Below are 12,019 nucleotides of genomic sequence, written 5' to 3' on the forward strand. Positions count from 1 at the left end.
TCATCTACACAAGCAAGCATTTGCCTTGATTTTTATGTATAACATGGCAGAACGACGCACACACTTGCCTCGAATCTCTCCAGCAGAAAAAGCATACGAAGTCAAGTGTGAGAGGAGATGAGCGTTTCTTGTTTGCTTTTAGGCTATCCATATTCAGAAGCATGGAGAGAGCAGTGGAGAAAGCACAGGTCTGATAATCACAACGTTCGTGGTTCGAGTCCCAGTCGGCAACCTTTTTCCAATTTTTTTCGACATAATTCATTTCACTCACTAATACACTCCACATTTTTCGGTCTCCAATTCTCTTGCATTGGACCGCAGCTAGGTATATTGCATCCTCGGTTCGTGCGGTCTCCACTTACATCCTCTGATGATGAATCCCACATAATTGTAAGCGAATCTTATAGCGAATTCGTTTATTATTCAGTTCCAACCTGGATCGGGTATCAAGATTGGGTCTGCTTGTTTTCTGACAAACGTCAGCTTGTTCGTTTGTTTTTAAAACCTAGCTCAGGTTGAGGTTCGCACTGACAAAAAGTTCGGTTTCGCACTGGGTTGGAACTGGTTTCAACCCCGATAATAAACGAATTCGCTATTACATCCACCGGTTGAGTATAGGTAGTAAAAAAATAAATGGAATATAACAACATGGCGAGAGCATAGATAGACCTTAATTTTCCATAAGCCATTTGTGTAAAAGCTGTTTTGCTTTCATGAAATCGCTAACAAATTAAAAACGTTCTAAAATGTGGCGGAGAAGAGATGACCCAGCCTCTGGCTGAAAGTCTCGCTCATAAAGATAACCTAACCTTTAAGGGGAAGATTACCGCCCCGAAAAAAAAAAAATATATTTTCGGCACGTTTTTATTTTTCTAAAAACATTGGAAAAAATTGTCAAAAATCCAAGAAAATCAGTTTCTTCATAAGATTCTTGAGAAAATTTACATGTAAAAATAGCTTTTCTATCTCATCATGAAAAAAATTTGGACTCTCCGCAAAACCGAAAAGTTGATGTTTTGTGGTTTTTTGAGTTCAACTTTATGCCATGATAAGTTACAAAAAATATTTTTGCACGTGAATTTTCTTTAAAAAATAAGAAAAAAATTTTGATATCTTTTCCCAATAATTTTAGAAAAAAAACCGAAACTCAATTTTTTTCGGAGCGGTATAAGAGGATAATTTTCAAAGTGAATTATTTTATCTGAGGTCATTTTTTTTGATCCTATGCCGTATAGTTTTATGACGGCATTAATAATGGCAAAGTTGCCTGGAAAAAGTTAAACGTCAAAATTTGTTTATCTTTCGAAAGTTTTGTTGTGTGATTATTTCAACGAGGTTCTACTCTAGCGTTGGATCAACAAATTGCGGGCGACACTCGATAAGAGCGATTTTCATCCATTGGAAGCCGTTAATCAGGAAGTGAATCTACATAGCTTGGAACAGGTGGAAGAACAATCGTTCCCGAAAAGTTTCCCTTCTCCCGGATGAAACGATGAAGTTTATGTGCGCTTGGATTTTTTGGAATAGTTGACCCTTTCACTGAATGAAACCGCTGCTATGGAGGCAGCTAATTTCCAGCTGACTGTCAGTTCCCAGTGCTTCGTGAACCGCATTCACTTCACTCTTCTCAGTCGGCTGCTCAGTTGTTATCGATCGGTTTTTTCGGAACTGCTGGGCCTCCTATGAAGTTCTGGAATTGGATTCATTTTCCCTTCCGTCGACAGCATTGCCGGAATTATCCTTCCTACTATCGCTATTATTACTATCCTTCGGCATTTCCTTGTTATGCTGTGTTTGAAATACTCGATTTATTTTTTCTCTATCATCTTTTTTGTTTAATTTGTAAACAGTGGAGAGTTTTGTGATACATTGAAATTGAAAAAGCAACAATATATCCTTTTTGATCCCGTTTGAAACCAAACGGTTTTATAATTGCTTTTATAATGATAAAACACCATTATGGAGTATTTTGTCGTGACATCAATAATTATATGTATTATGATTCATTAACTGAACAGTTTTATAAAGGGATAGAGTGCTGCATTAAATTCATTTTTAAAACCAGACACTTTCTGACTTTATCGTCAGACTTCAAAAAGGTTTTAAAACAGCATAAAGCTGAACTACTTCTCAAGAATGTTTTGTAATATTAAAATCCTTATTTAAACTAAAAAGATTGTTTATTGCCGTTATGAAACCACAATAAATCAGTGTGAAAGCCAAAAGGTTGTCAAATTGATACTTGGGTGGTGTACTAAGTACACACTCCAAACCTTACGGTCCAAACATTGATGTTTCAACTACTTTTTTTTTATTTTTTTTTTTCGAAATGTTTCTTTGCCAGAAAGAGGAAGAGTAGATCTTGGAATACAACCCACACCCGGACTAATTTTAATAAGATTTCAACTATTTTTCCAACCTTTTTCAAACCGTGGACTCTGAAGAATGGAAAATGTTCAGAATGATGTATTATATTTTACTGATGATTAACATGGTGATTCAAGATCATGGCATTACTTTTTTGCATCGAAGTATGATTTAGTTATTTCTGATGAAATTTGAACCACACCAACAATAGGAGAATATCCAATTTAAGTAAAGTTCCACCAGCTGGAGTGCAAATTTAACTCATTCAATAGTCTGAATGACAGGAGACACCGTCAAATAGGAAGCACAGCATTTTGAAAAAGTATTGAGAAAGCAGAATTTGATAATGTTATGATATTTTTCTATCGTAATATAACATACGATAGAAAAACATCCTACCATTATCAAATTCTGCTTTCTCAATACTTTTTCAAAATGCGGTGCTTCCTATTTGACGGTGTCTCCTGTCATTCAGACTATTGAATGAGTTAAATTAATTAATTTCTCTTAAACATGAGCAGTTTTTTGGAAGTTTAATATTCTCGTTCTTATTTTGGCACCGCTAATGAAACTTCAATTTTTTTCAAATAATTTCCTTCTTATTGAATCTTATAAAAAAAATATATCGCAATATTGAGCGTGCATCTGAATGGCCAATTTTTATGAAAAACTGTGAAGAAATCTTGACTGGTGGATGATCAACTATTTATTGATCCATCTGTATAGTTTTGAACTTTGTTGGCAGCTCCTACATAAAGTTTAAGTAATGTCAGTAAAACGCTTTATTTTCAAATGATTTCGTAGTGGATGGATGTTAGTAAAATAAGTGTTACATGAAAGATCTTTTTTATGAATATAAATGAATAAAATTTGGTTTATTATATTTCAAGAAAATTTTTATTTTTGAGAAAAAATAAGCTCAAAATTATACCGATAGTCGAAAATTCAGAAATATTTTTTTAGTTGTGCTCCTACAGCCGTTGTTCTAAAATTTAAGGACAGCTGTACGCTCAATTTTGAGATACACTATAAATGCAGATTTATAATTCTTTCACTTACGAGAAGTTCTCTCACAGTTTATAAGTATTCGGCCGGAACCTCTCCTACTGTAAAACATTGTCAGAGTGACATTTTCAAATCACGTAGCCAAACTTTTGCATCCCACACTATATGGCTGGTGATAAATTACTCGGACAGTGAAATTATCATTCGACATCGTTGAAAACCGGTTGTAATGTCAAAGTTATTTTCCATCCCATAGCAGGAGGTATTCCACTTATAGCGCTATAGAACCAAGTAATAATAATAAATACATTCGCGTGCTGCTCGAGACGTTGCGCACACTTCTCGTTCATGAACTGCTGCTATCAAACTCTAATCACCATACAGAGGGCAGTACTGATCTAGTTTTGCTTTTCTCCTTCGTGTGTATGTGAATGAATTGTTCACGCTGCTGCAGGCAAATCGTCGAATTCCGTTTTGAGTACCGCTTGAATCCACTTCGAGAAAGAGCCAACCCGAACGTAAACTCCCGGCAGACCCTCGCTGTCGATTTTTGACTGAATAAAAAGAGATCACAAAATTAAAGTATCATGCATCATATTTCCGATAGAATATCTCAAACCTTGGCCAATAATGCATAAGAATTCAGTCCAATCACGTGATAGCGACCGTCTAGTTTTACCATCAGAGGTCCTCCCAAATCACCTGTGCAATTGTCTCCCGTTTCGTCCCAAACGCAAAATTCCTTCAAGCCAAGTTCGGCTTTGTGTCTTCGGAACAAAATTTGGCAATCCTTTTGACTCAGATAAGTTACCGCAATCAGTTTACTGCTTATGCCCATTCTACCGAAGCCGGACTTGTCCTTTTTGCAGATGTGAAAGTACATATCCGTGTAGTTAAAACGATCGTTGGCTGGTAAGCAGATTGGTCGGATTTTCTCGGTTATATTCACCCGTTCGGACAGTCTTATCACCGCAATGTCTTTCTTCTCGTGTAAAAATACATTCCTCACAGGTATCGACACCACATCTCGCTTTCTGGAATTCATCTCCTTGCTACCCTTCGATGCAGCCCACGTTGGAGTGTCACCCAGGCGTATTCCGGTTACCACCCAGAATGGATAGGAATTGTGAATGCTAGAAATTGTCGTCAATACATGACGATCGTCGATCAACACTCCTTTGCTCAAGGTCTTCTTTTGGACTCCGCCATTTGGGTTTGTATGCTCCAAGATTGCAATCCATGGCACGTCATCGCCGCTCAGCTTTCCACATTCCGGTGCGGATAACTTTGTGGCCATCGATTTCGACGTTGTTGTTTCAGTGTCAGTCGTACTGGACATTGGAACCTGAGTAGTCGTAGGCGTTGATTCTTCAGTCGCTGTTCCGTCAGTCGTTGTTCCGTCAGTCGCTGCTTCGGAGGTAGTTGATTTTACTGTATTTATTCTAAACCGATTGGACTTTTTCGTCGCTACTACTGCATCAAACGGAGAACCTGTTTTTCCAGTACTCTTGTAATCTTCCGCCGTGGACCATATTCTCAAATTGAACCTACTGCGTACAAACGGCGGCACACTCGAAGCATCATCCAATTCCTCGGAGGCATCATCATCACTTACTGCATCTTCACCTCGAACGCAAGTTTCTGAAATCGAGCAACTCTACTGCACTCTATTGCATTTTATACTGCAAAATAATGGCAAAACTTACGAAAGTTATTTAGACAGACCACTAAGCCAGTCACCAAATAAAATTCTTTCATTCGCATTGTGAATCACTTTGCATCTGCTTTACGAGGTTACCAACATAAAACTGAACCCCTTTCACGCACAAATAGAACTGATTAGAGAATGGAAAAACGAAAACTTCCTCTACTGCTGATAGACGATTGGACCGGCTTCCGATTAATCCAAACATTTGTTCATTCCTAAATTCGCTGTGACTATCAACAGAGGGTGCAAGTTCAGAGCACATGCTAGATTTGTCAGCGAAAAAAGAGGCATACAATTGTAAATAAAAAACACTTGATTGCCTCTATGTGTATATTAGTCTTAGGATGTTTCATCACTTCCCAGATTCGAACATTTGTAGGACGCATATTTGAAAAAAAAAGTTGACACAAACACAATTGGATAACGTCCATATTTGAAAAAAGCTAACACAAACACAATTTGCAAAACTATCGGATTATCGTGTGTTTCTTTAACATTTGGTTAAAAATATTACACTTTATATTTTTAGTATGTTCAACCAACTTGGCCAAATTCGAGACCGGTTACTCTCAAGGAAATGATCAAAATGTGTTTTGAAATAAAATTCAGCATGAGACATATTTATTGTATTACACTCAATTCTGTATCGCGATTTGTTTTGACGTAGAACTACGTATTTGTCAACTGTACTGGGGTGCAAATCAAAAAAATATGTGTGGTGAAGGAGTGTTAGGTTTTGAACGCTTGTAACTTTGTCATTTATAGATGAAATTAAAATCCAAATACACCAATCGATAGGATATAACATTACGAACCTGATTAAATAAATATTTTTCTAATTTTTCTGTAATTAAACTTTTGAAAATGTACAAATGATAATTTTATCACTGTTTTCATGAAATAAGCCTTTTTCCCAAACCCAGTCATCATAAACGAATACCACTTGGTTGCTCATCATTCTGCTTGAACCTGAAAAGATATAAATCAGCGCTGCTCTCCTGCATCTGCTCATTACCGCTTCGGACGGCGTGGCACTAGGTCCTGCATCAAGCAGGACTAGGTCAGCGGCTAAAGGTGGATCACGGCGTGTCCACCACAATGAGTAATGATACTTGAAAAAACGTGCATGTAAAACCCCCTCCAGCTTAACAACCCCCTCCCCCTCCTCCTCCCCCTTAACAATAACCCGAAAAAGACATGGACTTTGACGACCCTTTTTTTTTTCGGGAAATAAATTTTAAGCAAACCCTAATAATGTATGAACAATTAATTTTTTACATGCAGAGCCAACATTTTCAAAAAAAATATTGCTTAATAGGAGACATACACTCGATGAATTACCAACAACTGACTGTAAAACTTACTTAAAGTGATCTTTATTTCTTGTGTTTGTGTGGTTTACATTTATGAATTTTTCAAGTTTGGAGGCGAACCAGCCCAAGGCTGAAAGCCTCCCTAATAAAGTTAAATAATAATAATAATAATTTTTCAAGTGACACAGATGCGTCTTTTCAACTTTAGTTTCTTTTGAGATTTTAATTATTATTTACAGTTACTAGTCCTATCAGGCCTATTTTAAAGTATGACCACCTTGGTGGGATTGGTTTGATTTGAATTGGAAAAAAGGAGACTACTTATAACTACTATTTACAACTACAACTACTATATACACCTAACCTACTATATACAAATTGCTTATCAAAGCATGTTCTGATAAATTACATTTTTCTGCAAATTTAGTCTTAATTTCGTTAATTCTCGAATCTATTTTGGCAATTCCTGCCTCTTCGTGGAAATTTGTTATTCTAGTGTCGAAAGGACGATCAAGAACCATCCTCAGCACTCTATTCTGAGTGACCTGAATTTTGTTCCTGTGAGTCTGTGCACATGATTCCCACACAGGAGCTGCGCAGAGGATCGCAGGTGCTATGATTTGTTTGTAGACGGCAAGTTTGTTCAACCTTTGGGAGGCGGGATCTGCGGCAAATCAGCGGATACAGACATCTAGCCAAGGCAGAACACTTGATTACGGTTTTATCCACATGCGAGCGGAAGAGGAGCTTTTCGTCAAACAACATCCCGAGATAGGTTATTTTGGCGGACCACTCAACCCTTGTGCCATCCATGATTACAGTGCAAGATGGAGCCGGTTTCACTTTGGGCGATTGCCGATGTAGGAACATGATCGCTTGTGTTTTGGAGGCATTGATTTTGATTTTCCACGTGGTGGCATAATCAGCAAAAGCGTTAAGGCATCGTTGAAGTTTGTTCGTTATTTCGCGAGGCATCCTTCCTTTGACGGCTATTGCGGTATCATCTGCGAACAGGAAAAACACGCAACCGTCTCCAAGGGGAGGAATGTCGGAAGTGTAAATGCTGTAAAGCAAGGGTCCAAGCAGACTGCCTTGCGGAATTCCAGCTGGGATGGAAAACGTGTCGGAAAGACAACCATTCAACGATACCTTAAACGACCTTTGCTGGAGGTAACTACGGGTGATTTTAACCAGATGTAATGGAAAGTTGAAGTTACAAAGCTTGTATACAAGCCTGTAACAAGTGTAAGTGTTGCGTCCAAGATTGGTGAGATTAATCGCGTGTAGTTTTCGTATATTTTGTTGATTTAAATCCAAGAAAAGGTTTAACTGTTTGTAAAAGGCAAAACGTCCCAGAATCCCCACGAACGCAGCCAGTAGGAGACACTTCCCTATAAATTGTAGGACAATGCCACTAGCCACCACCAGAGGACGCTGTGTGAAGTCATGAATGGACAGCCATAGGGGTGGCGTAATGGGGGCCATTGCGTGGAGAATTCGTGGCACGTACGACGGTTCAACGGCCACGGTTCGGGGTCAACGTTCACCAAGAGGCACAGTCATTAGCCTGGTGATCTTTGCTGACGATAGTCGCAAGAAAGCTAAATATAGTAATCAAGTGGAAGTAAACGATAAATAGAGTCAAGTGAGAGTAATCTTCGTGGAGTGGAGTTGTGGAGTTAAACAGAGTAGAGGAAGTTGCCACGTACTGTTACATCCAGGTAAATACCGTCACCGAAAAACCCCGAACCAGCCCCAACCGTCACCTAATGAGAACCGTTCGTATGCCTAACTAACCGCCATTTCGAATTCTCCATCGCGCCCACAGGACCTCGCGGTTTTACCGTAATATCTGCGTACTCAACGTATTTCTCCGGAGTCGACCACGCCAATCGCCAAGGTAGTGTGTCCGAATCGCAGTTCGAGAACCTGATCCCACAGCTACAGTGTGCGCCACCAATCCAGGCAAGCCAACTTACCCTTGTGGTTCGTTGAAGCCTCGAGTCCGTCACCATACTCGAGGGGCGTACGGGACAGGTAGAGGCGTCCACCCCTGGACCAAGAAGCTGTTGCGGTACCAGACGAAGGAGAGGAACGACGACGACGGCAGTGGCAGGTGAAGGGGCCCCGAAGACGAACAAAGAGTAGTGCTAGCACAAGGTAGGAGTAGTCATCTAAGGAAGTGGGAGACCGTCCGTGGAGTGAGTGTCAGCGAATAAAGTGGGAGTTTGTCTTGAGTGAACTTTGAGTGTTTTCTTGGTTCGCGGAATGATCACGAGCGTGTGCCGACCCTGAGGCTTGGAGACGGGGGTCTCATCAGTGCTGGGAGTAACACCGCACTGGCACGTTACACTTTGGCGCCCAACGAGAATTGTCTTTGACATTCCGTGCTAGGGAAACGCTTAACATCTTTCCAACTTTTCTTGCAGAAGTCTCTGGGAAAACGTCCAGAAATCACTCACGGGATTGACGTCACGAACTACTTAGAAACTTAACAAAATTTTGTAATCGGTATTATTATTTGAGAGGTCTTGGAAGTCCCAAGTGGCAAGAATAGCTACCAATATAGGTGAGATACAAATTAAAACAGAATCGGAGAAGTAGTATAGTTTTCGCGAGAAGTTCCGGAAGACTATCTTGATCTGTGTGTTTTCGGAAGAGTGTAGTAATAACACCGAGCAAACCTAGAAACTTTATTTCAATTAAAACCAGATTCATAAAGTGAACAATACAATAGGATTTTAATTAATTGCTTTGTTTGAGAAGCTTGAACACATTTTAGGCATTTTTTCTAATTCAATTTACTTTCATTCAGCGAAAGCGTATTTAAAACTAGGCACCTTTTTTCAATTTTATACAGCAGTTCGCTGAGAGAGAACGAATTTTGTTCTTTTATATTCGATTTCCTAAATTTTACGTTGGATTACACTGCAAAGATGGAGATGTCACTGTTTCTTGTGCAGTACCACGGCATGAATACTGCCCACCTGACCGTGGATGAGCTCGAGCATGAGTTGAAGATCCGTGGAATGGATCAGATTGCACCGCGCAGTAGCCTCGAGCGAGCGTTACGTAACAGCCTGAAAAAAGAAGATGATCAATCAGATGTGCAATTTGAGTTTAGGAACGTAGAGATCGAAGACGAGTTAGAAACATGCGATGATAAGTTGAATGCGATGAAGAGCTATTTGGAAAACAGAAGGTCAAAGAAAGCCCCGGATCGATGTTTCAAAACTAGGTTGATTCACATCCTGTTCAGAATGGAAAGACTAAAACAGCGTGAAATAAATGAGGAGTGTGCGAACAGTTTAGCTGTGGTTGCGAGTGAGTGTGTGAGGTTGTTGAATGCGTACTTTTCAATGGCGTCTCACCTACCAGAAGTGAGAGCAGCTGAGCTGGCTATCGTGAATGAGAGCTTAAGTCGCATGATGAGAGAAGAGTCAGAAAGAACTGAACACGAACGCGAGGAGATTGAGGTTGATGACGCTGAAAATGGGAACGAGTTGGAGCAAGGAACCGAGAATGAGGGAGAGTCAAGGAATTCATTAGTGGAAGTAGAAGGTCACAAAGAAGGTGAAGTCGGTGACAAAAATACCGATGGTACAGGAAAGGATGAGCAGGAGAAATTGGCTGCTGAAAATCGGCGATTGTTAGTAGTTGTTAGCCAATTGCTTCAACGTGTTCAGGCACTTGAGGGGCAACAATCGAAGGAACAATTACAGGAGAAGCATGCCAAAACTACCAACAGCACCCAATTGGAGGTTGCGAAGATTCCAGCAAAATCCTCCCAGCAGAAACCGGATTTTCTTGCTTGGTTGAAGGAACGGAATAGCTCTTTGGATAGTTCGAGAAAATCAACGGAAAATAAGCAGGTCGCAGCTAAAACCAGTCAACCGGGTTCGTCTCAGCAGGAAAGGTCGAAGTCAAACAGCAACCGTTTGCCGGTGCACAAGTGGACGATCCGGTACGATGGCATGGACAACGGACGGAGACTGAACGAGTTCCTGAAGGAGGTTGAGTTCAACGCTCGTTCAGAAGGATTTTCTGAGGATGAATTGTACCAGAGTTCACATCATCTGTTCATTCACAAAGCCAGAGCGTGGTTCATGGAGGTGAATGGAAATTGTGAATTAGGGTCTTGGAAGGAGTTAGTACGAGAATTGAAGAATGAATTCTTACCGATCGACATCGACTACGTGTACGAGAGACAAGCGTACAACCGGAAACAGGGCACCAAGGAAAAGTTCCAGGACTATTACTTGGACATGGTCCGGATTTTCCGAGGTATGTCATGTCCCTGGGATGATAAGCGCAAGTTCGATGTGCTCTTCCGCAACACGCGTGAGGACTGTCGTATCGCCATGCTTGCTGCCAACGTGAACGATGTCGCTAAAATGAAAGAGTTTGGTAAGAAATTTGATGCGATAAACTGGCAGGTATATCAAAGGAGGGACAAATTCTCGACAAGACCGATTCAGATAGATGAAGTGAATCCGCAGCGACCGAATTTTCAGGGTAGACAGGATAGGTTTCGTCAGGATAGGAGAAACGAAGATGGTAATTTCAGGCAGGGTTTCAGTGCAAGAAATGACAATCAAGGTTCCTGGAAGCAACGCCCTCCAGCTGACCAACAGAAAAATAAGGAAGAATATAGAAAATACGAAAAGCCGAAACCAAAACCAGAAATACAGAGGCAGAAAAGCCCAGCTCCAGGACCGAGCGGGACTAGTGCTCTGCAACGGATCGTTAAGGCCTACATTCCTATTAAAAGAAGAATGTGCTTTAACTGTCACGAAAATGGGCACAGCTTTGAGGAATGTCCCAAAGAGAGAAAAGTATTTTGTGGCCGATGTGGATTTCCGGGATTCCCATCGAACAACTGTCCGTACTGTCAGACAAAAAACGACCAGAAGGCTACTCAGTGAGGCGAGCCAGTCTTCCAGTCGATGCTACAAGTCCTCACAAAGAATCCGTTTTAAATCCTCCAGGAATACTGAACCAACTCGGTTACGAGAAGGTGGCTGAAGAAAACTCAGAAAGTGAAGAAATTGCTACAATCGTCACTCTGAGCAACGACTCGAGACCATTTGCGAAGGTGGAGATGTTAGGGATTTCTGTGATCGGATTGTTAGACAGCGGTGCAGCGAGGACTATTTTAGGTGTAGGAGGAAAGAAATTGGTTAGTGCTCTAAAACTTAAAGTTAAACCCACGAACATAAATCTGAGAACAGCAGCAGGTCAGGAGTTAGAGGTGATAGGATCGACGGACATTCCAATTAGTTTCAACGGTGAAACAAAAATATTACCGGTGCTGATTGCTCCAAAGCTGAGTCGTAGATGTATTCTTGGCTACGATTTCTGGCGAAAATTCGGAATACGTCCAACGTTTAACCAATCCGTCGAATCCCTTGAAGAAGACATCCACAGCAACCTAGAAGAAGAAGATCAGTTGAGTGACGATCAACTTCAGCAGTTAGAGGAGGTGACAAAGTTGTTTCTAGTGGCTGGTCCAGGAAATTTCGGTAGGACGGACCTTATCGAGCATCGGATCGAGCTGAAGGAGGAGTTCCAGGGAGCGGAACCAGTCCGGAAAAACCCGTACCCTTGGAGTCCGGAGATTCAAAAG

At 40.7% G+C, this 12,019-nt stretch overlaps 1 protein-coding gene across 1 annotated transcript; it reads right to left on the reverse strand.

Annotated features, from left to right (window-relative positions):
- Positions 1-3,582: 3,582 nt before the first annotated feature.
- On the reverse strand, positions 3,583-5,251 carry LOC135700454 (CLIP domain-containing serine protease B4-like). The gene is made up of 3 exons (XM_065220972.1): positions 5,079-5,251; positions 3,992-5,013; positions 3,583-3,926 (listed from the first exon to the last, which is right to left on the reverse strand). Exons 1-3 carry the CDS (start codon positions 5,134-5,136, stop codon positions 3,813-3,815), a joined length of 1,194 nt encoding a protein of 397 aa, XP_065077044.1. The 5' UTR covers positions 5,137-5,251; the 3' UTR covers positions 3,583-3,812.
- Between the last annotated feature and the right edge of the window lie 6,768 nt (positions 5,252-12,019).

This window comes from Ochlerotatus camptorhynchus, unplaced genomic scaffold (genome assembly GCF_037179485.1).
Source record: "Ochlerotatus camptorhynchus isolate MF236.1 unplaced genomic scaffold, CSIRO-AGI_Acam_v1.1 ptg000137l, whole genome shotgun sequence".
NCBI classification, from domain to species: Eukaryota; Metazoa; Arthropoda; class Insecta; order Diptera; family Culicidae; genus Ochlerotatus; species Ochlerotatus camptorhynchus.

Coding starts and splice junctions, on each gene's coding strand:
- LOC135700454 (XM_065220972.1), bottom strand. CDS start 5,136: ATGCGAATGAAAGAATTTTATTTGGTGACTGGCTTAGTGGTCTGTCTA. Junction 5,014..5,078: donor GGTCTGTCTAAATAACTTTC/GTAAGTTTTGCC, acceptor GCTCGATTTCAG/AAACTTGCGTTCGAGGTGAA. Junction 3,927..3,991: donor CTTATGCATTATTGGCCAAG/GTTTGAGATATT, acceptor CTTTTTATTCAG/TCAAAAATCGACAGCGAGGG.